The 27756-nt window shown below is 39.7% G+C and overlaps 1 protein-coding gene across 1 annotated transcript in view; it reads right to left on the bottom strand.

Annotated features, from left to right (window-relative positions):
• The window catches only part of CPNE4 (copine 4), a 479775-nt gene that overhangs the window by 310664 nt on the left and 141355 nt on the right, over nucleotides 1–27756 (bottom strand). Inside the window, exon 2 of the mRNA XM_058181101.1 lies at nucleotides 23833–24015. Within this exon, the coding sequence (XP_058037084.1) occupies nucleotides 23833–24012 (180 nt within the window). The 5' untranslated portion in view covers nucleotides 24013–24015. The remainder of the gene's footprint in view (nucleotides 1–23832; nucleotides 24016–27756) is intronic.

The raw sequence follows: 27756 nt of genomic DNA, 5'->3' as shown, positions 1-27756 counted from the left end.
TCTGTCCGGTATAATCCTTTATTGTCCAAAATAAATCTCGGCGTTTGGTCGTGGTGATTGGTTCCGCCAAAGCAGAAGAATCCTCGGATCTGGAGCACTTCGGGTTACTGGAGGGAACTTAACCCTTCAAACCCCTTTTTTCTCAGGGGCTTTAGGGAAATTCAACCTCTGCCCTCAGCTCACCCCTTCTCCTTCTCCCGAAGAGGGGGTTTTCCGAACCGCTGGACAGCAGATTTAAGCTGTCCTAGCGATTCCACATAATCCAGAGGTTGGTGATCGTAAAGATCACCGCCATCACCTACGGTGCCAAACCGGAAGTCCCTCTCAGCGGCTTTTAATACCATCGGCCATGGTATCCTGCTGCGCCAGTTGGAGGGATTGGGAGTGGGAGGCACCGTTTATCGGTGGTTCTCCTCCTATCTCTCTGACTGGTCACAGACGGTGTTGACAGGGGGGCAGAGGTCGTCTGCGAGGCGCCTCACTTGTGGGGTGCCTCAGGGGTCGATTCTCTCACCTACCCTGTTCAACATCTATATGAAGCCGCTGGGCAAGGTCATCTGTGGTTTCGGGGTGAGTTATCATCTGTACGCTGACGACACTCAGCTGTACTTTTCCACCCCGGACCACCCCAATGAAGCTATCAAAGTGCTGTCCCGGTGCCTGGAAGCCGTACGGGTCTGGATGGGGAGAAACAGACTCAGGCTCAATCCCTTCAAGACGGAATGGTTGTGGATGCCGGGACCCCAGTACAGTCAGCTTGTTGTGACCCAGGTTCCTGGACCCAGACTCCTGGACTCGGATGATTCAGAAAGTGAGGGAGAAGACCTGGCAAGCCCTGCTTCTCTTGAGCCCTCTCCCTCCCTGGCACCCACTCAAAGGGAGGAGGAGGGGCCGGCAAGGCCTGATTCTCTGGAGCCTTCTTCTGATTTGGCAACGCCCCAAGAACAGTTTTGGAGTGATGCAAGGCTGCGGAGGCGTGACCGACGCGCGCAGCAGAAACAGCGTTGGAAGGAAGCCAAGTCATGATTGTCATGCAGTGACATCTGCAGAGACTATAAATAGGAGGCGGGACTTCCTGGTTTTTTGTCTTGGACAAAGTAATGAATTGGCGCGAGCTAACTGTCTCAATGGAGGGAAGAATATATTCGTGAGTAATTCTGGCCTTATCTATAATTTCCTCGTTATCTCCAGAAACTTGGCAGGCCCGTGGGTAGACGTGGCCAGGACATGTATCTATGTAAATAAAAGGAAAAAAGAAGGCCTCTGACGGACTCTTTGCTGGGAGTATTAGGGGGAGGGAAACAGAACACAGCTGCACCCGCAGCTGACTGTTGGGGGCGAGTTAGTGGCCCCAAAGGAGGTGGTTCGCAACTTGGGTGTCCTCTTGGATGGACGGCTGTCCTTTGATGAACATCTGGTGACCGTCTCCAGGAGGGCCTTTTACCAAGTTCGCTTGGTTCGCCAGTTGCATCCCTTCCTTGACCAGGATGCCTTATGCACAATCCCTCATGCTCTGGTTACGTCTCGGTTGGATTATTGCAATGCTCTCTACATGGGGCTGCCCTTGAGGTCACCTGGAGGCTACAGTTAGTCCAGAATGCGGCTGCGCGAGTAGTAACGGGAGCTGCTCGTGGCTCCCATGTAACATCACTGCTCCTCAGTCTGCACTGGCTTCCTGTGGTCTTTCGGGTGAGCTTCAAGATTTTGGTTACCACCTTTAAAGCGCTCCATGGCTTAGGACCCGGGTACTTACCGGACCGCCTGCTGTTACCTTATGCCTCCCACCAACCGGTACGCTCTCACAGAGAAGGTCTCCTCAGGGTGCTGTCCGCCAAACAATGTCAGCTGGCGGCCCCCAGGAGTAGGGCCTTCTCTATTGGAGCAGCGACGCTCTGGAATGAACTTCCCCCTGGCCTACGCCAAGTGCCTGATCTTCGGACCTTTCGTTGTGAGCTAAAAACATACTTATTTATTCAAGCTGGACTGGCATAATGGTTTTTTAACATTTTAAATTGGGTTTCATTGTGGTGGGGTTTTAAATTTTTTAAATTTTAAATTTTAAATTTTATACATTGGCCTTTTTGTAATATGCTTTATTTTAAATTGGGATTTTAATTGTATATATATTGTGTTTTATTTAGGCTGTACACCGCCCTGAGTCCTTTGGAGAAGGGCGGTATAAAAATTTGATAAATAAATAAATAAAAAAAATATTTGGGCTGGCCATGACATTGTTTATTTATTTAATAATTAGGTTAGCCACCTACTTATGTTTCTAAAAATTATTATTATTTTCTGTTAGCTCTGAAAAAGCTTCTTGGATGAGAAACAAAACATCTTGAAAGAAAAAACAGAAAGTCCAGTTACCTCTTGAAAAAAGCACCTTTGGGACATTATTATTTTCTTTTAAAAACTGTAAGCCACTCTAATTCTTTTTGGAATAGGGCAGCCTCAAAACCCAATAGACAAATATACTATTCTTTGGAAAAATTCTAACTGCCCAAAAGAACAAAAACAATTATGAGAACCAGTTTGGACTAATGGCAAAGGTTCCAAGCTAGAAAGCAGGAGACCTTGAGTTCAAGTTCTTCCTCAGCCATAAAAGCCAGTTGGATGGCATTGGACTACACTCTCTCTCTCACCCCAACCTACATCACAACATTGTTGTTAGGAAAATAGGATGAGGAAGCTGTGTTGGATGGTTTTCTGCCTTAAGTTATTTGTAAAAATAATAAAAGCAGAATATAAATAAATGTACATATAATTAACATGATAGTTCTTTGCATTAAAATTTCATTTCAATACTGTCTCTCTCTCCCTCCCTCCCTCCAAACTGATGTAGTAGGACACAAAGATGTCCTTAGAAAAAGATGGTCCTTCAGATAGCCTGGTGTGCCATATAGGGCTTTAAAGATGATGACTAGTTCTTGAACTACATCCAGACAGAAAATGGAAGTCAGCGCAACTTGTGCAACACAGGTGTTCCATGGCAAACCTAATGGTCCCTATTACAGTGTATACCACTGCATTTTGTACCAATTTAGTTTACGGGTGTCTTCAAGGGCAGCCCATGAGAGCACATTTCAATAATTGGGAGATGACCAAGGCATGAATGACTTTCAGCTGTGACTGTTGAAGATCTTTTTACATCCCAAACTTTTATTTTTATTTCATTGTTAAGGGTACCCACTCATCAGGTGACTCTGGGTAGCTGACAGAGAATTAAACACATCAGTATACAAAATAACAAATTCATTAAAAATGTATTAGGCCAGAGACAGTTAATTGCAGATACACAGCTATGTAGATTCACATGATATCCTGATCCAATGCCTGGGCGAAATTATAATTCATAGTCATATAAAATCAAGCAGAATGTCAAGTGAGAGGAAATAATCTAAAATATATTCATTACCATAGTTGTGTGAATCAGATGAAAGTTCACATCAAGTCATAACACAGAGAATATTTATGTTTGTAAACTATTAAGTAATGCAGCAAAGATAAGAAAGTTGCTGAAAAAAGTAGCAAATTACCATAGAATTTTGCCTGCACATCCTAAATTGGACAATATATCTCAGATATTGAAATGCAAGACTGAAGAAAGATATGCTGCCCCATTAGTAACAATCAAAGCAAAAGTGTCCTTTGTCCTCAGATGGTGTGAAGAGTTTCTACTAAGCCTTTTAAGATTTTTCAAACAATACATTGTGTACAATCCTAATAAAAGCAGTTCAGCAGCAAATGAGTAATCTAAAGGAATAAATGTTTATCTTGACTGTTATCTGTTTGCCATAATCTAGCTATGAATGAACCAAGAACTGAACCGGTTGTTCTCTTCAGCTCTGTTAGGCTCTCTCTTAGGATAGTATAGAGTGGCTTACCTGTCTCTAAGAACATTTCTTATCTAGAATAAACTCTTCCTCTAAAACTGTCAAACTCAAATAGAAAAGGTGGCCACTAAATCATACAAAAGGATTCCTATGGGACGTATATTTGACTTGGAAAATCACACTTGTTCATATTTTTCTTTCTTTATTAATACATCAGCATATTAAAATATTCACATTGATTAAAATTGAAAGAACTAGATACTACTACATTAAAAAACAAATACATTAGTACACATTTAACTATTTGTTTTCAATTAATGTGTATTTCTATATGCTAATATATGTTACTAGTTATGGATACAAAGCATACGATTTTCTGTTTTAATATTTAAAATATTTAATATTTTGAACTGCAAAGTTTTCATCTTTTGACATCTTTCATGTTATTTATGGGGGAAGGAGAGAAATTGCAACTTATTTTGGAGAGAGATGGTCCTTCATGCATGGGAAACTCTGAGGTCCAGAACAGCCTGGCTGCCGTTGCAAAGGCAGCTACAAGGTTGCTTGAGGCTGCTGCAGGACTAACTAAGAGAAAACCATTCTGTCTCCCATTGCTCCTGCCCAGTCCATGCCATGGCAGTGCCAACCAATATTTGCTGCTGAAATTAAGCTGAGGCAATGAATCTGTGCAGGACTTCTCATGAGTTTGGAGTTTTATGGTAGTTAGTGAATAAATTTACTATTTAGTGTTAAAATACAATATCATCTATGTTTTATTGTATTTTTATTTTGTTGAATATTCCTCAATTGTATTTAAATATGGTTCAAATCATATTGAAGTGTGTTGTGGGCTGCATGTTTGGCCCCTTTGCTCTAGGACATTGCAAAAAATTGCCTCTAAAGTTATTCATGTTCTTCATATATGGAACTGATTTTAAAAAGAATTTGAAAATAGTTTCAAAATATATCTAGTAACTCCATGAAAAATATTGAAGTGGTTCTAATGAAATTATAGAGAACTTCCATTCCACAGTATTGTCATACTGAGAACTTTGTTATTTTAATAAATAAAAGAATCTTGATGGCCTTTGGAAAAGCATAATTCAGTTATAACTACATTCTCTCTTATTCTCTGGAGCCGTGATGGTGAATCTATGGCACATGTGCTGGAAGTGGCACACAGAGCCATCTCTTGAGGCATGTGAGCCATCGCTCGTTGCTCTTTGGGGTTCCGGCATGCCAGCCAGCTGGTTTTCACCCACGCAGGAGTGCTGGAAACAAGAAGAGCAGTTGCCCTGCACACATGTGCGTGCTGGGAAGATGATCTTCTGGTTTCCAGGTGATCTTTGCATATGCATACATGCCAGAAAATGGAAGACCAGGTGGCCAGTGCACATGTGCGCACTGGAAACTGGAAAATCATCTTTCCAGCATGTGCATGTGCACTGGCCGGCTGATCTTCTGGTTTCTAGCACCAGTCAGCTGGTCTTCAAATGCACGTACCAGAAACTGGAAGACCAGATGGTCGATGTGCATGTACGCACCAGAAACCAGAAGGTCATCTTCCCGGCATGCGCATGTGCACCAGGTGGCTGCTCTTCTGGTTTCTGGCACCATTTTGGCACTTGGTATCTAAAAGGTTCACCAAATGATTCCAAATATAATATCTAACTTATTATCATAAAAGAAGCAGACAGAAATGATCAACAAAATAGTTGGTAATACAAATATAAGGCTTAAGTGTTGGATTTTTGTTAAAGAATGTGGCCAAGGGATCGCTTGTCTAAGAGTACCTAATATTTCTGTAATTCTGCAAAATTCATTTTTACCTATTCAAAGGGTTGATTAGACTGCTTGAAAAATACAATGCTTTAAAATGGTGAAAGAAGAACAGGTCACATACTGATATGTGGCAATTACTTTAATATATGGCATTCATTAAAAACCACCCAATTTAATTTCTTTTTTTAAAGATAACATTCGAATAAATATTCACAATTTTATGTAGAGACTACAGGGAAATTCTTTAGAGACCTTTAACTTGGAGGATTATTTCAAAAAAAAAAAGAAAAATTAAATCTGCTTATATTCTCATAAATATAGTATAAAATGCAGTTCCAAACAAATGCAATTCTAACTGATTTCATGCCTAACTAATAAACACCTAATTTTCATTCCTAACTTATTTAAGTCAAAAAGTATATGCCTATGCACAATGAAAGAACTATATATATATATATATATATATATATATATATATATATTTATATATAAATAAATATATATATATATATATATATATATATATATATATATATATATATATATTTTCTGAGGTTTTCGCGGGTGTTTGTATGTAGGTCTTTGGTTATTCGGGTTTTCTCCCGCGTAAAATTGGAAGTGTCTTGGCGACGTTTCGACGAAGTCTAATTCGTCATCTTCAGGCTTCAGCTTCGTGCTTCTGGGAGCAATGAACCACCACCATACATCCACCCAGAAAGCAGACCCAAACCCACACTGATCAGGAAGCACGACCAAGGACCAGAAGCCAGACCGCAGCTGCAACATTAGCCATTTCAAACCCCTCCAATCCATACATGCAGCAGACTGACACCCACTACAAAGATGTAGCACGACCACGACCACGAAGCCAAACAGCAGCAGTGCAGCTCACCAGCTCAAATCGCCCTGCAACTCAGACTAATCTGAGCACAACCAAGCCCCCACCCAAACAGGACACACCCCCAGCCAATCAGAGCACAAAAAACCCCCATCCAATCAGAGCACAGCCAAGCTCCCACCCAATCAGTTCAAACCCCCACTAGCAGTTAAAAGGAAGAAACAGCTGCAATCACACATTGCTCCCAGAAGCACGGAAGTTGAAGCCTGAAGATGACGAATGAGACTTCAGAAACGTCACCAAGACACTTCCAATTTTACACGGGAGAAAACCTGAATAACCAAAGACCTACATATATATATATATATATATATATATATATATATATATATATATATATATATATATATATATATATATATATATATATATATATATATATATATATATATATATATATATTTGTTTTCTGAATAACCCGAATAACCAAAGACCTATATATATATAGTTGGTTATTCGGTTATTGCTACTGGTTTTGCTCCCAGAAGCACGGTTGAAGCCTGAAGATGACGAATGAGACTTAAACGTTGCCAAGACATTTCCAATTTTACACGGAGAAAACCCGAATAACCAAAGACCTACATATATATATATATATATATATATATATATATATATATATATATATATATATATATATATATATATATATATATATATATATATATATATATATATATATATATATATATTTGTTTTCTGAATAACCCGAATAACCAAAGACCTATATATATATATAGTTGGTTATTCGGTTATTGCTACTGGTTTTGCTCCCAGAAGCACGGTTGAAGCCTGAAGATGACGAATGAGACTTAAAACGTTGCCAAGACATTTCCAATTTTACACGGAGAAAACCCGAACAACCAAAGACCTACATATCTATATGTATATATATATATATATATATATATATATATATATATATATATATATATATATATATATATATATATATATATATATATATAACACAATACACACAGAGGCACACACACACAGTACAATTCATAGCTTTCTGAGCAATTGGTTACATGACTGCAAATACTTTTATTTTGAAGAACAGATATTTTAAATTATTCTGGTTACCAAATGCTGTGCAATATTACTGATGAATAAGTTATATTAAACACAATAATGTTTATTCTGATTGCATAGATTCAATTTACAAATAAAATGAATAAGCCTTTATAAAGATTATCTGAGGAACTGGCTCATCCCAAAGGGACTAGCCTGTCCTACTTGTTCCAATACAAAGGGCTTACTTCAGATCCTGTATGCCAAACGATTCTGGATGGGTCATTTTTTACTGTGGCCTGCACCTTCTGGAATAGTTTCCATTTAGAAGTAAGATCCTCCCCCAGATTCCTGGCTTGACAATTTGGATGGCTACCCACACCTGTTAGACCATATCTATCTATGTGGTCAAACATAATTGATGGTGCACAGTGATTCAATCAATCAGTCAATCAATCAATCAATCAATCTTCTTAGCTTTTCATAACAGCTTTAAAACCTGATTTTCCTCCAGGAATTTGGTTCAGGGTTTTGGATGAGTTCAACCTATAATAGTTTTGGAGTTCAAAGTTTGGCCTTGGTTGTGCTATATGATATTGGTTAACTAATATAATATTGATTTTGTAGGTGACTTAACCATAGACCCTTTTAAAAAGAAATGTCCTCTTTTAAGCTGCTATAATTGGAGTTCATCAAAGGATACAAATTCCGGAGCTGAGCTCACATGCCCACTGATATGGCTACACGTGCCACCTGTGCCACATGTGCCATAGGTTCCCCATCACAGTTCTAGAAAAATCAGTTGCTCAGAAATGAACAGGGAGAAACTGAGGCTAGAGAAAGGCAACCAGCAATTCCTCTTTCATTGCCCTCACAATTTGTCTTCCTGCTTTTTATGCTGGGGCTGCTCTCACATTGTTAGTTATAAAGTAAAGTTTGATATTCTGAAGAGGGAGCTCCCTGCAATTTCTTTCTACTACTGAACAACAGTAGATTTTTGGTGACCAAGCATATTTCAGAAGTAAATGTCTATTATATTTCAATCACTCTCCACTGTGAATCGAGTCTGTTCAAAAATGTCAACTTGGTGATGGTTGAATTAAGTTCAACAAAACAAAACAAAACAAAACAAAACAAAACAAAACAAAACAAAACAAAACAAAACAAAACAAAACAAAACAAAACAAAACAAAACACCTTCCGCTTGCTGAATTTATGTCCTTAGCTTTGATGATAAATTCTCAGAGCACATGCTGTGGTTTTCAAATAGCAAAGCACGGTATCCCATAGCAGCCTAACTGAGGATATATTCACCTTATGAAGGCTTGGAAATTCATAAATCTTATAATCTCAAGAGAAATTATGGATTCTATCAGGGTTTTTGAGAGGGATTATTATAAGAGGACATTGGGAAACAGGGAACACAATTTCAGTAAGTTATCTAGGAGAAGTTACAATTCTGTGATGGGGAACTCATTTGCCCATTATGTAGAAAAAAAGTTACTTAATTTCCTTCTGCCTCTCTGAAAATAACCTATGTGCAAATCAGTGTATGTGTACACACTACTTAGAAATACATTTAGTTCCAACTATTCCTTAAAGACTAATGTTTATGTAGAATGCAGTACTTCAAAGGATTAACTGTTTTCTTATATTAACCTGATTTATTCAAGCAAAGCTATATTTCCCTGGTCCAACACTTTAAAGTCACAGGACACGATATTGACTTTAAAAAGACCAGAACTATCGCCAAAACTGAACACTTTAACAACAGAATAATCAGAGAAGCCATTGAGATAGAAAAACGCCCACACAGCATGAACAAACAAGATGATACCTCCCGCCTACCAGCCATTTGGAAACCCGCCCTTATTGACTAACGAGTCCCTAACACGAGGAATGACACCAGACCCACACTCATGAGGTCCACACAGGATGTCACCACTACACATCCACCCAGAAAGCAGACCCAAACCCACACTGATCAGGAAGCATGACCAAGGACCAGAAGCCAGACCGCAGCTGCAACATTAGCCATTTCAAACCCCTCCAATCCATACATACAGCAGACAGACACCCACTATGAAGATGTAGCACGACCACAAACACGAAGCCAAACAACAGCAATGCAGCTCACCAGCTCAAATCCCCCTGCAAATCAGACTAATCTGAACACAACCAAGCCCCCACCAACACAGGACACACCCCCATCCAATCAGAGCACAAAAAAACCCCCATCCAATCAGAGCACAGCCAAGCTCCCACCCAATCAGTTCAAACCCCCACTAGCAGTTAAAAAGGAAGAAACAGCTGCGATCCCACATTGCTCCCAGAAGCACGAAGCTGAAGCCTGAAGATGACGAATGAGACTTCGTCGAAACGTAGCCAAGACACTTCCAATTTTACGCGGGAGAAAACCCGAATAACCAAAGATCTACATACAAACACCCGTGAAAACCTCAGAAAACACACACACACACACACACACACACACACACACACACACACACACACACACACATATATATATGTATGTATGTATAAATTAAAATGTTATTATAAGTTTTCTTTTAGCACCTGAAATGATTTCACAAAAGGATTCTGAAATAAGATTAAGGACTGCAGGAAATGGGCAGAGGACTTCATGTTGTCCAGTGCAATATGAAGCAATTGGGCTGACTTTTGCATGGATTTCTAGAGCAGTGGGATTCTTGCTTTACCCCTTCCTTTGGCCCAGGAACAGAATGAGCAGATAGCAGAAGCTATACATGAACTTTTTAGAACATTCAATTATTAGTCAAAGGACTAATAATTAGGGCTTCTCTTAGAGTGATTGACAAGGTGCTCACTCACTCCTGTACAATTGTTTTCAAAACTGATCGTTACAGGATTTCTGCAGTGATAATATATTTGAAATGATTTTATTCCAGAAAATTGACAGTTTGTTGATTAAAAATGTTCCATATTTTCCCTCTCAACATTCTTGGCCTGGGGACTTCCGGGTGGCTCCACCTCTTCGCTGAGCCCCTAATTAAAGGGGCTCCGCACTGAACATCGTAAAGCCAGGAAAAGCCGGCTTTAATCTTTTTCCCTGGATGAAAGGGGAAAGATAAGAGCAGCAGGAAATGTTGGTAGACCTCCCCAGAGGCTTTGTTTTAATTAAGCAGAGCCTCGAAGGGTCGACAGGTCCCATAAATATTCCTGCCCTCCGACTTCAGTGCGTGCCTGCAAAAGCAGGAAAAGAAGAAAGTGTCCATCTCTGCTAATTGTCTTATCTTTATGGATCTCTTTAAGCAGACGGAATGAGTGCCAGCGGACAATTATTGGATTGCAAGTATTTTTGATTTCCTGACTTCTACCTTTTAAAAAAGAGAAACTTTTTTTCCTTTGTTTTAATTGACTCTTAAAGATGGCGCCTGAACGGGAGTGAAAGTGACGAATGGAATTTTAAACAGTCTGTGCAACTAAGAAGAAAGTTGCCAATTTGGCTGAGATGGCGAAGATATCAGCCTTTTTGAAAGACAATACGCAAGAAAGATACTTAAAGGAATGGAAAAAATGGATTGACTATATTCAACGTAGATATCAGACTAAGAGTTATCAGACTGTTTTTGAATGATTATGATGTATTATTTTTGATTGCTTTTGGGGGAAGTTAGGAATTGATGATTGTAGGGGTATAATTAAGTTGGGACGAAAATTTTTTAGCATATGTTTGTTTTATTTTTAACTATACCTTGTGCTCGTTCCGGGAAGTCGGGGGGGGAGGGGGGTTGCGAAGGGAGGGGGAGGAGGGGGGGAAAGGGGGAAAAAAAATTTTTGTAAAACTTTTTGAATTAAAAAAAAAAAAAAACATTCTTGGCCTGGCTATTTGGCATAGTATTTTCTGACAATGACTGAATAACCTATTCTCCATTTGAAAAATAAAGATAGCAGCTACAATAGAACAACTGCTTTAGATAACAAGGTAACCTGCCTTGATTGCTTTCAGGAAATAAATCAGTGCATAATAATCTTTTTTCCCCTCCCAGTTTCTAAAACTGATATATCTGTTAACAGCTTTCTTTAAAAAAAAAAAAAGTTTTATTGATTTTTTTTAATTTCTTCCCCTACACACATACATGGTTTGTGAACAGAGCATTGGCCATATCATGTCTTATACAATACAATATATTCAAATATATTTTACTTAGTTACAGCTTTTGCCAAAATATTTTTTTTCATAATTTTTATTCGTATCCTAATATTTCCTTGCTCATTTCACTAAGTCACATTTTCTTTTACCCTCTACTTCTAACTTCTCCATTTTTATTAGTATGCATTCTCTTTCATTCCTTTTTTTTAAAACTGTTTTCAATTTTTATCCTAATATTTTCAAATATATTTGGGGTTGCCTTTCTTCCATGTCATCTTTTCCTTTTCACAGCAATCTTTTCTTCTTCTCATTCCTCTTCTTCCCTTCTTTCATCCTACCTACTTTCTTCTCTTCTCTCCTGTTCCTTCTCTACTTCCCCTTTCTTTCTCCCCCTCCTCCCTACTTCAATAATAATAATAATAATAATAATAATAATAATAATAATAATAATAATAATAATAATAATAATAATAATAATATTTTAATTTATATACCGCCCTTCTCCCGAAGGACTCAGGGCGGTGAACAGGCAGATAAAATATAAATACACACAGTAATTAAAAACATCCCTTAAAAAACTAATTCAAATGCCCAAAAATGTTAAAAAACATACTCCCCGTAAAATAACAAAATTTTAAAAACCCATCCAATAAAAATAAAAATCAGGCTAGTCCAGCCATACGAAATAAATAAGTTTTAAGTTCGCGGCGAAAGGTCCTAAGGTCAGGTAATTGTCGAAGTCCGAAGGGAAGTTCGTTCCACAGGGTCGGAGCTCCCACAGAGAAGGCCCTCCCCCTGGGGGCCGCCAGTCGACACTGTTTGGCTGACGGCACCCTGAGGAGTCCCTCTCTGTGGGAGCGTACCGGACGATGGGAGATAGAAGCCGGCAGTAGGCGGTCCCGTAGATAGCCCGGTCCTAAGCCATGGAGCGCTTTAAAGGTGGTAACCAATACCTTGAAGCGCACCCGGAAAACAACAGGTAGCCAGTGCAGTCTGCGCAGGATAGGTGTTATGTGGGAGCTCCGAGACGCTCCCTCGATAACCCACGCAGCCGCATTCTGAACTAGCTGAAGTCTCCGGGTGCTCTTCAAGGGGAGCCCCATGTAGAGAGCATTGCAGTAGTCCAGGCGAGAGGTAACGAGAGCATGAGTGACTGTGCATAAGGCATCCCGGTCCAGGAAGGGACGCAACTGGCGGATCAGGCGAACCTGATAAAATGCTCTCCTGGAGACGGTTGCCAAATGGTCTTCAAAGGACAACCGACCATCCAGGAGCACGCCCAAGTTGCGTACCTTCTCCATCGGGGCCAATGATTCACCCCCGACAGACAGCCGCATCTGCAGCTGACTGTACCGAGGTGCCGGCATCCACAGCCACTCCGTCTTGGAGGGATTAAGTTTGAGCCTGTTCCTCCCCATCCAGACCCGTACGGCTTCCAGACACCGGGACAGCACTTCGACAGCTTCACTGGGGTGGCCCGGGGTGGAAAAGTACAGCTGGGTGTCATCAGCGTACAGTTGGTATCTCACCCCAAAGCCACTGATGATCTCACCCAGCGGCTTCATATAGATGTTGAACAGGAGGGGTGAGAGAATCGACCCCTGCGGCACCCCACACATGAGGCACCTTGGAGTCGATCTCTGCCCCCCTGTCAACACCGTCTGCGTCCGATCAGAGAGGTAGGAGGAGAACCACTGATAAATGGTGCCTCCCACTCCCAACCCCTCCAACCGGCGCAGCAGGATACCATGGTCGATGGTATCAAAAGCCGCTGAGAGGTCTAATAGGACCAGGGCAGAGGAGTAACCCCTATCCCTGGCCCTCCAGAGATCATCCACCAGTGCGACCAAAGCTGTCTCTGTACTGTATCCGGGCCGGAAGCCGGACTGGAACGGGTCTAGATAGACAGCCTAACTAACCTTCTTTCCTACTCTTGTTTCCCCTGTCTTTCCTCCTCTCCTCTCCTCTTCCCTTTCTTCTTTCTCTCTTCCTCCTTCTCCCTTTCCATCTCTTTTCTTCTTCTTATCTCTCTCCATTGCTGTATTTATTTTCATTTCAATACTTCTGGTGTCCAGGCAACCCCGATTTTCTCATTTATTATTTCTCAAACCTCCCCTCATATATTTTAGTTATTAACATTGTCTTCATCTTATTCCATTTGTATCTTACAATCAATTAATACAACCTTCCACCTCTTATTTTCTTAGAGTTTTTGTTCACAATTTCAATAATTATTATTGTCTTTCAATATTATAAATCATTTACTAACATTTCAATTTCATTTCCTTTTACATCTTAATAACAGTCATTTTCACTTATAAACCATACTATCTTTCACATTCCATTTGCTGGACAATATATTTTTTAAGACAATATATTTCTTCTTTTTAACCTTCTTTACAATTTTATATCTTAACTTCAATTAATTTTTCCATTCTTTTATATATTTAAAGTAATATTTCCTTACCATCAACTATAATTCTCTCTAATTCTCAGACACAAAAAGAAAAAGAAATCATATATCCCATTATACCTTCCACATTTCATTTACTTCTCCATTTTACATTAAACAATATATTCCTTCTTTTTTAATCCCTTCATTTACTTTATTTCACCCTTTTCACTATTCTTTTACAATAATCTATATATTTCTTCTAATTTCCATCATTCCTAAGAATTTCTACCACTATTTTAATTTCTTTTCTACTATTCATTTTCCCGCTTTTTAAGCATTTTCTTTCAATCTCTCCAAAATCCCATCTCTTGATATTTTTCTCCCTTTCTCCCATTCTTTTATCTTCTTTTTTCTCTCTTTCTTATATCTTCTTTTCTACCTCCTTTCTCTAACTTTTACTCGTTTAATTGCCCCCCTCAATTTTTCTCCATTTCCTCCTCTTCTCTTTATTCTTTATTCTTTTATTTTTAAGTCACAATTCTGCTTGTTTATTCCCTTTAAAGGATTCTCGCACCATTTGAAGCATCTCCCATAATTCCTCCCAATTCTCCATGTTTTCAATATAAGGAGAAAAACTTTTTAGGTTTATTTATTTTAATTTATATATAGTCCAAATTCAAGTCCAAAATGTTGTCTCTTCCCCCCCCACTTTTTTCCCCCCTGTTTCCAAATGCAAGCCAGTTCAGATGTTTTTCCCCCCTTTTTTTCTGGGTCATCCTAGTTCCAATCTAGATCTCTCCAATCTTCTGAAGCTATGCCACAGTTGTTTAAACAAGTACTTAAACAAATACTTAAACAAGTTTAAACAACTTGTTTAACAAGTTGTTTAAACAAGTAGCTTCTTTTCCAAAAACTCTACACTACTAACCACAGCATAAAAAACATTTGCTAGACCTATTCTTGAATACAGCTCACCTGTCTGGAACCCATACCACATTTCTGACATTAATACAATTGAACACGTCCAGAAATATGTTACAAGAAGAGTTCTCCGCTCTTCTGAAAACAACAAAATACCTTACACCACCAGACTTGAAATCCTGGGATTAGAAAATTTAGAACTCCGCCAACTCTGACAAGACCTGTGTTTAACACACAGAATCATCTATTGCAATGTCCTTCCTGTTAAAAACTACTTCAGCTTCAATCGCAATAATACAAGAGCAAACAATAGATTCAAACTTAATGTTAACCGCTTCAATCTTGATTGCAGAAAATATGATTTTTGTAACAGAGTTGTTAACGCTTGGAACACACTGCCTGACTCTGTGGTCTCTTCTCAAACTCCCAAAAGCTTTAACCAAAAACTGTCTACCATTGACCTCACCCCATTCCTAAGAGGACTATAAGGGGCGTGCATAAGAGCACAAAAGTGCCCACCGTTCCTGTCCTAATGTCTCCTTTCATTATATCAAATTAATACAATTATTACATACTTTTGCTCACATATATGCTTATATGATATTTTGCTAATTTATGTTGATGCTTGTGTATACTGTTGTGACAAAAAAAAAGTATTCTTTCAGTGTTCCTTTTTCTCTTAATAGTCTAAACAATGTAATGTTGTTGTTTTTCCTCTCCAGTGATGTTTCTCTCCAAACCACAACTGCCAGCGACAAAATGTCACTTGTTAATCCACAAAACCAATTCCTTTGTCTTCTTCTATTTAATCTTTTTGTTAGCAAAATATGCTTCCTCTCAATTTTCTTCTCCTTTTAATATTTATTTTTTCTTCCAAAACCAATTTTAAGTCCAGATGGAACATTAGTTCTTTTAGGGCTTTTGTCTTAAAAATCCTCTTTACTGCTTGTTTCCTCTCACTTTAAATTTCCGCATGCCAATTAGCCGCTAAATTCAAGCCAAAAAATCTCTTGAGCTTTTAAAAATATTCTTTTTCTTCTTACCTGCGAGTTGGCCAATCGCTCGCCTGGTAACAATACTCTGCTCTGATCTTCCCTCCTGCTCAATCTTCTTGTGTGGCCATCCCAACTTTGGCAGTTCCTAATGGCTGCCTTTCCTTGTTGTTGGGTTGAAGACTGGGTGCCGGTGCTGCAGGGAATTCACAACTGGCGCCAGCTAGTGCCTCCTTTCTTCGCTGTCCCTCCAGGACAGCTATGGTCCATAAAGGACTCCCAAAACGACTGGAATTTCGATGTTCACCCCAGAGCACTGGGGCACACTGTCCCGTTGTGATGTTGGCCACGCATCCTTTCTGTTAACAGCTTTCTATCTAAGCCACAAAACCCAAATGCCAGCAGTCATGCCAGATTATGATACATTTTATGAACTTGCAAGGCACAGCCACCTGCCAAGGTAATATGCCTTCTATTTAAAGAGAAGTACACATATAAAATCTGCAGTTGAGATTATATTTTTCTATCTAATTCACATATATGAAGCTAATTTATATCAAAATGGATATTAATTATTTTTGCCCAGTACATAGGATTTGACTTGCAATATGTCTGCAAATTCTTAGCACTGGTGTGGCCAATCCATGTCTTAATGGCCTGTACATGGACCTTGAGAGCTTCTGTGATTCCCCAAAATACTTCAAAAGCACATTGCTGAACTTTAGTGACATGGCACGGAATTGCAGCAGCATTATCTCTTCCTTTGGAAATAGATATCAATAGATAAATTTGTTAATATTTAAAATAAGCTGAGCCCTTTCCCCCAAGTGCCTGTTCAAATTGGACTTTTGTATACGTATGTAAATGTGCACTGATTTCAAACCATGCCTTCCAGGGCATTCCATAGTTGCCAAGAATGGTATCTATTTGGAGAACTGTGAAATGTTGGATGGATACAGTCTCAGCTGTGTAAAATCTGAAATGGAAATCAAGCTGTTCTATATAGAATAGAATAGAATAGAATAGAATAGAATTTTATTGGCCAAGTGTGATTGGACACACAAGGAATTTGTCTTGGTGCATATGCTCTCAGTGTACATAAAAGAAAAGATACGTTCATCAAGGTACAACATTTACAACACAATTGATGATCAATATATCAATATAAATCATAAGGATTGCCAGCAACAAGTTATAGTCATACAGTCATAAGTGGAAAGAGATTGGTGATGGGAACTATGAACATGGGAACTATGGACATTTGCAAACATTAGCTTCTTGTAATATCAATAATTTTGTTCATGGATTCTTCATAACTGACAAGAATGAATCATAGAGATCTGATTTCTTATTCCCAGGATTTAGTCTTACACCCTGTACTGCTATCTTATAAAAATAGCATCATCTATGTAAAGAGTATTTAAAATAAAGAATAAAGGTATTTCTGAATTATATTAAAATATTTTCCTAAAGGTTTCTCAGATAAGCCTTGTCAGACCCAGGAGTCTGGGAACATAGCCTAAACATTCTGTTCCAGCTGAGGGGACTTAGAATGGGGCAGTTTTGCTCTGTCAGCAATGAGGAACATTAGTAGAAGAGGAGCATGATAACCATACAGAACTCCAGTTAAATCAATAAAAAAAATTCTGTGATTTGGGAGTGCCATGAATTTCTATGGGCACTGAGTTAGTCTTTGTGGGCCTGTCTATGGCACTCTTGGATCAACAGTTTTTGATCCTAAACATCTTCCAAGCTGAAGCTGCTATAAATATTTGTTTCCATTTGTTTCAAAAAGAAGAAAAACAGTGAATAAGAAAAGTAATTGGAGGAGAAAGTAAAAGGTATTTTACCTTCTCCTCCAATGGGGTATTCCTGCCTCATTACTGGCAGAAATAGACAGTCCCCTAAAAAACAAACTTAAGATCAAAAAGATCTTGACAGACTTGAACACTCTACCCTATCTAACAAAATGAAATTCAACACAGATAAAAGTAAGATTTTACACTTAGGCAAGAAAAATCAACTTGACTTAATGCCAGTAATTGTGAGAGGGATCTTGGAATCCTAGTGGACAATCACTTAAATATGAGCCAACAATGTGCAGTCAAAAATTCAATCCTAGGTTGCATTAATAGAGGAACAGAATTGAGATCACATAAAGTGCTAGTACTGCTTTACAAAGCCTGAGTAAGACCACTTAGAAGAGGGGTCACCAACCTTTTGGACCTCAGGGACCACTAAATTCATAATTTTAAATCCTGAGGACCACTAATATGATTTTTTTTAAAAAATAAATAGTATTTAGTGCTATTAATTTAATTTTTCTGCAGACCACCAAAATTTTCTTGTGGACCACCAGTGGTCCATGGACCACTGGTTGGTGACCACTGACTTAGAATACTGCATCCAGTTCTGGTCACCACAACATAAAAATGATATTGAGATTCTGGAAAGAATGAAGAAAGGAGCAACAAGAATCATTAGAGGGCTGGAGGCTAAAACATAATAAAGAACAGTTGCAAAAACTGAGTATGTCTAGTCTATAGAAAAGAAGGACTAGGGGAGACATGATAGCAGTATTCCAATATTTGAAGCATTCCTACAAAGATAAAAGAGTCAAACTATTTTCCAAAACATTAAAATGCAAGACAAGAAACAGTGGATGGAAACTAACCAAGGGAAGAAGCAACCTAGAATTAAGAAGAAATGCTTTCACTAACAGTAAGAGCAATCAACCACTGGAATGATTTGCCTTCAGAAATTGTGAGTGCTCCATCATTGGAGGCTTTCAAAAAGATACTGGACAGTCATTTGTCTGAAATGGTATAGGGTCTCCTGCTTGAGCAGTGGATTGGATTAGAAGATGTCCTAAGTCAGAGATGGCTAACCTTTTTACTGTCACGTGCCAAAAGCAAGGGGAGCCCAGGACAGTCACGAGTGTGTGTGTGCATAATTCAATGCACCCCCCGTGCTCCACCTGCTTTTAGCACGTGATGGCATGGTGGGCCCGATAGGCTTATTTGTCGCCCTCCCCAGGCTCCAGAGGCTTTCTTGAAGCCTGGGGAGGGCAAAAACGGCCTTCCACACCGTTTTTGCACCGTTTTTCAGGACACCCTCCAGAGGCTGGAAACGACTTGTTTCCTGACTTCTGGTGGCCCCGGAAGGCCCAAAAATCAGCTGGCCAGTGTGCACATGTGTGCTGGAACTGAGCTAGGGCAACACTCACATGCCCACAGATATGGCTCTACGTGCCACCTGTGGCACGTGTGCCATAAGTTCGCCATCATGATCATAGGTCCTTTCCAACTGTATTATTCTATGATTCTGTAAGTTGAAAGATCTTGTAATATATTGACATTCAACTATCTGCTATTTTTTCCTTTTTTAAATCATATTTGATTATTGAAGACTGAAGGGTCCTTGGTGCTCTATGAGCTTGGTTGTTTTCTTACAAATGTTTCATTACACAAACTAGGTAACACTAATACTGATGGTATTACCTAGTTTGGGTAATGAACTATTTGCAAGAAAACAATCAAGCTCAGGGAACACAAAAAACCCTTCATTTCAATCCTTTATTGAGTATTCTTGAAGATTGCTTGGATAAGTCCCTGCAGTTTTTTTTGGGCAGATTTTTCCGAAATGGCTTGCCATTGCCTCTTTTTAGGAATAAGAGAAAGAGAGTGGCTCAGGGTCACCAAGCTTTGAGTCTAGAACTCATGATCTCTCAGTTTCTAGCCTAATGCTTTAATCAGTACACTAAACTGGCTCTGTATCTGCTATTTACTTGTATCCAAATTAGGAGTTCTCTATAAATTCGTATTTACTCAGACTTCACAATTTTAACTACATTTTTGATTCTTCAGTCTATTGATACTGTTACTGACATTGAACTATAGAAAGCCATACATAAATCTTCCATCCACATATATCTAAGCAAAATATTTTCATGATTTAAAGAAGGAATGCCAGGCATTTATGATTCTTTATAAGTCATAGCATTGATGTCAGAATCATTCTTTGCTGTTTTTGTAGTGGCGTTTGTTTCCATAATTAATGTGTTTTGAAGAGAATGGCCTTATATAACAACTGAAAAAAGTTTTAATTATCCCTGATGATTAACGTGTTGATTTTATTTTTAATATTGTTATCAGAATTATTTCCAACTTAAAAGTATTTTGCACTTTTGTGTTCTCATATAAAATATGAATTTTCCTTTCTTTTGAGTGACTAGATGTAACTTGCTGGGCCACTTTTAACCTAAATATAATCTCTCAGGGATTATTTGTTTCTCTCACCTCCCCTTCCCACAACTGACCCAACTAAGTATGTTGTAATTGAGACTACTCATTCCCCTCCAATTCTATTTTCCTTAATTTAGTAGTCTATGAAAACAGGGGGAAAATAAATATATCTAGATAAATTCATTTTAAGAATTTACTTTTCTACTATATCTGAAAAATAAGATTATAAGAAGACTTTGAGTGAAAAAGAAATGTATTCCTTTAGAAGTTGTTCTTAGAAACACTACATACCTACAGAATAGAACTGGAAGGGACCATGGAGGTCTTCCAGTCCAACCCTCTGCTCAAGCAGGAGACCCAATACCATTTCAGACAAGTAGTACCTAGTCTCTACTTAAAAGCCTCCAGTGATGAAGCATCACAACTTCTGAAGGCAATTGTTGGTTAATTGTTCTCACTGTTAGGAAGTTTCTCCTTAATTCTAAGTTGCTTCTCTCCTTGATTAGTTTCCATCCATTGCTTTTGTCTTGCCTTCTGATGCTTTGAAAAATAAGTTGACACCCCCTTCTTTGTCACAAACTCTCAAATATTGGAATAATGCTATCATGTTACCCCTAGTCCTCCTTTTCTCTAGACTAGCAATACCCAAATCCTGAAAACTGCATTCTTCATACGTTTTAGTCTCCAGGTCCTTAATAATCTTAGTTGCTTTTCTCTGCACTTGTCGTGTCCCACTCCTCCGCTGACGGCCGGGTCAGGGAAATCCGAATCAGGCTTGCCTCTGCAGCTCTGCCCAAAGTCCTAGCAAAGTCCTCAGAGCAGGCAGGAGACCAGAAAGTGACTTCAGCAAGATAAGTTCGACTTTGCCTGACTCAGAGACTGCCAGAAAGCAGATCCTTTATATAGGCCATGGGGTGTGGCTCCATGACTCAGCACTCATTAAGGCCTGCCCCTCCCTTCCTTCTGTTGCCTCCGCCTATCCAGTCTTCTGATGCGAGGGTCACTCCAATCAGCAGCTGTTGGAAATAAACTTTCCTCAGGCTCACCTGCTGTGGAGGAGGGGGAGGGGTCTAGCTGCTCCGTTTGCCTGGGCATGGAGCCAGGGCTGGGGCCGGGGGATGCTCCCTCCTCTGCAGCCCGCTTGGGCATGGAGCCAGGGCTGGGACCGGGAGGTGCCCCCTCCTCTTCAGCTTGTCTGGGCATGGAACCAGGACTGGGGCCAGGAGGCATACATTCTTCCATGTTCGGGAGCAGATAAGAAGGCCCCAGCTGCTGTGAGAGCGGGCAAGACACAACAGCACTTTTCCAAACATCTTAACTTCTTGTTTATAATGTGGTGACCAAAACCTGATGCAGTATTCAAGTGTGATCTTAGTAACGGTTTATAAAGTGGTACTAATACTTCAAATTGAAGTATCCTTCTGTTTATGCAACCATGGATCACATTAGCTGATGTCACACTGCTGGCTCATATTTAAATGACTGTCTATTACAGGGGTGTCAAATTTGCACTCTGTAGGCCAGATGTGTCACATGCTGGCCATGCCCACCCGTTTTAGCAAAGGGGGGCAATCACAATACGCCACATGAAGGCAACATGATGCTGCGAGTTTGACACCCCTGGTCAATTAGGACTCCAATTCCTTATCCAGTTACTATTTTTGAACCAGGTTTCACATAATAAGTACTTGTACATTTGACAAAATATCCTGATTTTCTCTCAAAATTGTCTAAAAGGCAAACACCCTGCAAAAGATTAGAGGCCACCATGGGAAGGAGAACTCATTTCCAAAGTCATGATTCATTGTACATGCAGTGGAAATTAAGGCTGGAAATTAATATTCAGAAGTCATAGGCCATCCACATTGCTTGCCTTAGAGTAAAAGTAAGCTATGTTTAATATATTCTACATAGCGGACTTGTTGGATCTTGAGCTGGTTTGGGACCATGGATGACATTAATTCAGAGTGTCTGGAATATTCTGTCTGCCAGCTACTCCTTCCCAAAATATCTTTTTCCTCAATAGGTAATTTTCTTTGTGTTAAATGATTAACTAGAGCTATTTTCCAGCCTACATGCAATGCTCTAATCTGTATACCTCTGACTCTGGCCCTGCATACTTCTGATCATGTGCAATAAGATCAGCTACAAGCCTTCTGTTACCACATGTCTCCCACCGACCGGAACGCTCCCCTAGAGAGGGTCTCCTCAGGGTGCCGTCAGCCAAACAGTGTCGGCTGGCGATCCCCGGGGGAAAGCCTTCTCGGTGGGAGCACCTACCCTCTGGAATGAGCTTCCCCCAGGACTTCGACAACTTCCTGACCTCCGGACCTTTCGCCGCGAGCTGAAGACATATTTATTCTTCTGAGCAGGACTGGCTTAAAATGGGTTTTTTAATTGGATTTTAAATGGGGTTTTATATTATATTATGTATTTTATATTTAATTTATAGGCCATATTGAATAAGTTTTTTAAATAGTGATTTTATTGTAGTGTATTGTACTGTTTTTTATCTGGCTGTTCACTGCCCTGAGTCCTTCGGGAGAAGGGCGGTATAAAAATTAAAATATTATTATTATTATTATTATTATTATTATTATTATTATTATTATTATTATTATTATTATTATTATTATTATTATTATTATTATTATTAAACAAAATACATGCACTTGACTAGAATAATAGAATCATAGGGTCAAAAAGAATTAACTTATTTATTTGGAATTTTCCTTTTAGTGGCTTGCTTCTACAGCCCCAGATGCTTCTGTACATTTTATCACTAGATGAATTGCAAGTGCTGATTAGGCCAGGCATGTTTTAAGCTGGTAGGATCAATTTAAATCCACCATTACATATATTGAAAATATTTCATTTTCTTTTTTTCCCCCAAGCAAATTACTGAATTTCAATAAACCAATTTCTTAATCGTGTACTCCTTTCATAGTTCCACATTAATGTTTTCCCAATATGGTCTTGATCAAAATATTGGCTTTTTTTCAGCCAGCTCATCTTGCCATAGCACAATAATTTCTTGATAAGAGCAGTTTACTCCTTTGTGTTCATGAGCTTACCTTCATCTGGCTTTTGGCCTATTAATGAAATAGTCTGAAGTAATTATGAGCTCTACTAATATTGAAATAAGATTTTCTTGCTTGTTCTGACACTATTCTAGAAAAGCCTCAAGGTATAGAAAATATACCTTTTGTCACCATTTGCTTCTTGAGCAATGATAGATGAATGGTAAAGATAATAAAGACAAGCTAGGATTCACAATGGAGACAGCAAATTTCCTTCTCCTATTGTTTTCTGCCAAATCAGGCATGGATTTGTAGTGGTTTCATTCAGAAATACCATTGACATAGCATCAAAAAACTACCCAGTGCCCCTGAGATAAAATTGGGCATCTTTGCAGAGGTTGGGACTTTTTTTTTTTTTTTGGTTAATTTTTTAGCACTGGAAGAATTATAAGACAGTGTCATTCATCTCCAGGAGGAAGTGTGGCTTTGGGCAAATTCAAATCCTTTTCTTTTCTTTTGAAAGAAGTAGTAGTATATGAAGGGAGGGAGGGAGGGACAGAGAAGGAGAGGGAGAATAAATATATAATTGCACACCTACCTCAAACCATTGTCCATGAGACTGCATTTTCAGAATGACACAGGGATCTGGTTTAGAGAGGGCATCTCTGTCAGATATGCCTTTGCATGCCACTCTCAATTCTACCTTGGTCAGGCAGGGGCTGCTAAAGATTCCCAGAGTATTGGCTGCTGATTCATAGATGTTACTCATTTTTTTCATTATCTGTGAGGGGTAAAAAATAAATAAAAACAATTTAAAACAATTCATTTTATGATTCCTATGAAAGTTGTTCCTATAATTAATTCTCTAAGCAGAGGTAATTATCAATGTCCAAATTGCTCACAAGGTATGGTGACTTGGAATAAGAGTCATTTAGTACATCACAGATATTTCTTTCAACAGGATCACATATTGACATTCCAGATATATCATATAGAGAATAAACTAACTAGTGAGACCAGACCTCCCCAACTGATGTGCTTGGACTAAAAATCTCATTATCTTCTAGATGGTGTGTTTTGGGAATTATGGGTGTCTTGTTCAATCTATCTAGAAGATGCTAGATTGAGCAAGAATTGATTTGTGACATTTACAAATCACTGATATATGTCAAAGGTCCAGCCAAAATCTCAAATCTTTTGAGACACAAATAAGAAAATTCATACATCCATGAGCTATTGAACTACCAAAATTTTATGAAAACTGCATTTTTAAAATTAATCTGTGTTGTTACTGTCTGTTGTGAATATCTTAAAAATTGAGGACTTCATTATGATTTTTAATAAATTTAGCTTGTCTTTTTCTAATTACTGTTTCAAATTCATATTGAGACAAAAAGGTTTTAAGACTTATTTCAAAGTGGTATTTCAAGAAACTTGTTTCTTATAAAACAAGGGTCCCAACTCTTGGTCTATGGACAGGCATCAGTCTGCAGCATGCCAGCACCTGGTCCGTGCAAACAAGCAAAGCCCCATCCCCAGGATGCAGGCAGCACACAAAACCATGCCCCTTCTGGTCTGCAAAAAAAACTTTCTCCATGGAACCCGTCCCTGGTGCCCAAAAGGTTGGAGGACACTGCTGTAAAAGATGCATTACTGATAAAGTACAGGAACTATGGTTTTTAAACAGTGAAAGTAGCATTTCCCATAGAAGTTAAAAGTTGATTCTCTTCAATCTTGCATTTTGAACAAATTGAGGCTACTAATTTGGTGTGTGCGTGATAGCATCATTTGATTCATTTCTAAAGCTCTTGACCATTCTTTCAATTGAAAAAAAAAGCATTGTGTGTATATAGAAGTTCAGGGTAAGGAATTAGATGAGAAAACAGATATGTATGTGTATATATATATATATGTATGTGTACACACACACACACGTTTGACCTGAACTTCTTTTTTTGTGTTGTTGCAGCCCTCCTTTTTCTCTCCTGTCACAGAACACACAGTAGACTACAGTAAACCATTAACTCACCCCATTTCTTAAGCAACTACTCTTATCATGCCTCTTTTCAGGATTTCACAATAGCTTCTATTTTTTCTAGTACTGTGACAAAATCTGCTTTGCAATTTTTAAAATGTTTTCTTATCCCCCACAATAAGGTTCTATATCTAATTTGTAGGAAATTTCAGAAATTCTTAACAATTTATCTTGATGAAGTTTTGAGTTTATTTTTTTAAAATGAAACTAGCAGATTACAGGATGATACTGTTAGTATTATTTTCTATTAAGCAAATATGAAACATTCATTTCTTTGTGACTGAATAAGTGAAAAATCATATGCCATCCATAAAAATGTTATCAAATTTGTTAAGTTCGGGAAGTAACGAGGCTGGAGACCAGGGTAGTGACAACAGCTCTTTAATATAGGGTGAACCCAGCAACTGGCTAGGAGAAAAACCTCTCCTTTTATACAGTTCTACTGGAGGCTTCGTCCAATCAGCAACGTGCTGATTTCCCGCTCAAATATTTAAAGGCACAAACATGAATACATAACACTCCTCCCCTCCCAGAAAACACTTTGCCTCTATTTACATATTTATTTACATGTTATTTTTCGACGTAGTCACGCAAATAACCTGGGCGTCTCCTAGTTCTTTCTGACCTGCGCGGTTCAGTTCTGGGTGGTGTTTTGAGCTGATCGGAGGGGCTGTTTTCTCCTCCCAGCTCTTTCTCTGAGCCAACGGGCTCCGGATTATTGGCCGACTCTTTTTCCTGGCCATCCGGCCTTGGATTATTTTTGAAACTGTCCCTGCTGTTTCCCTCGGAAACCTGATGGCGTCGCTGGAACTCTGGGACCTCAGCTAAGTCTTGCGCCTCCCCCGGGTCATTGTCAGCTGTGAATTCAAATTGGTATTGGTCATGATTTGTTTCATTTGGTTCGGTTTGATCAGTTATTCGTTTCCTTATCTGATCTATGTGGCGCCTCCACACTCGGTTGTCTGGTAGCTCTACCACGTACGATTTTGGGCCGGTTATCTTTATTATTTGTCCTGCGAACCAACTAGGGCCGTCCCCATAGTTTCGGGCCCACACCCGGTCGCCTATGCTCATTTCCCTTGTCTTTTCTAGTTCCCCCTTGTAACCCTCTGGTGTGTAATGGGGATTCAGACGGTCAAGTGGGCATCGGAGTTTCCGTCCCATTAGTAATTCGGCTGGGCTTTTCCCGGTGGCCGTGCTTGGGGTTCTGTGCTGACGGCTAGGAAAAGTCTATCTTTGTTTGCCAGTCACCTGGCTTGAGCCTGACAATGCCTCCTTAGCGCCCGGACGGAACGCCTGCAAGGCCATTCGGCGCGGGGTGGAAAGGCGCAGAGAGGGCATGTCGGATGCCCTCCTCTGCCAGGTATTCTTCAAACTGGGCTGCCGTGAATTGAGGCTCATTGTCGGACACCAGAGTGTCCGCAACCGGTGAGTTGCAAATAGGTGGCGCAGGGCTGTGATTACTGCTTCGGCCGTAGTGGATTTCATGAGTATGATCTCCAACCATTTAGAGAATGCATCAACAACCACTAGGAACGTTTGGCCGTGGAAGGGGCCAGCAAAATCAATGTGGATTCTTGACCAGGGCCCTTGGGGCTTTTCCCATTCCCTGACTGGGGCCGTTGGGGGTAGAGGTCTGGACTCTTGGCAAGCCTGGCATTTCCCTACCCTCTCAGCAATCTCTGCGTCCATGAGTGGCCACCACACATAGCTTCTAGCTAACCCCTTCATCCTTACGATCCCTGGGTGACCCTCGTGGAGGAGGTCCAATACCTTTCCCCTTAATTTATCAGGAATTATTACACGATCACCCCATAACAGGCACCCCCCTTGAGCCGAGAGCTCATCTCGTTTTTTAACAAATTCTTTGAACCGTTCGCCCGGCGCAGCGGGCCACCCTCTCTGTACCCAACCGAGTACAGTCCTTAACACAATGTCCCGGTATGATGCCCGAGCCACTTCCTTAGATGTGACTGGGCCAGAGTCCAAAGAGTCAATAAGTAGAATGGGCGTCCCCGGAGTGGGGTCGTCGGTTGCCCCTGGTAGTGGGCATCGGCTTAACGCGTCTGCATGCCCCACTTCTTTTCCTGGTCGATGCTGCAGCTTGTACGAATAAGCGGCTAGGAATATAGTCCATCGGGTCAGTCGTGGCGAAAGTGCCACAGGCGTTGGGCGGTCGCCAGCCAGTATCCCTAGTAGCGGTCTGTGGTCAGTCACGATTTCAAAATTCCGCCCAAAGACATATTCGTGGAATTTTTTAACCCCTGACACAATGGCTAGTGCTTCTTTATCTAGCTGGCTGTAGTTTCTCTCTGGGGAGGACAACGTTCTAGAGTAAAAAGCTATAGGGGCTTCTGTGCCGTTTGGGAGTCTATGGCTGAGTACAGCTCCCACCCCATAAGGGGAGGCATCGCAAACCAGCACTAGGGGTAATGAGTTGTGATATTGGATGAGCAGGCTATCACTTGAGAGCAGGTTCTTTACTGC

The sequence above is a fragment of the Ahaetulla prasina genome, chromosome 4, assembly GCF_028640845.1.
Source record: "Ahaetulla prasina isolate Xishuangbanna chromosome 4, ASM2864084v1, whole genome shotgun sequence".
NCBI classification, from domain to species: Eukaryota; Metazoa; Chordata; class Lepidosauria; order Squamata; family Colubridae; genus Ahaetulla; species Ahaetulla prasina.
The sequence above is the reverse complement of the archived record's forward strand: the minus strand, read 5'-3'. Positions and strand labels throughout refer to the sequence as shown.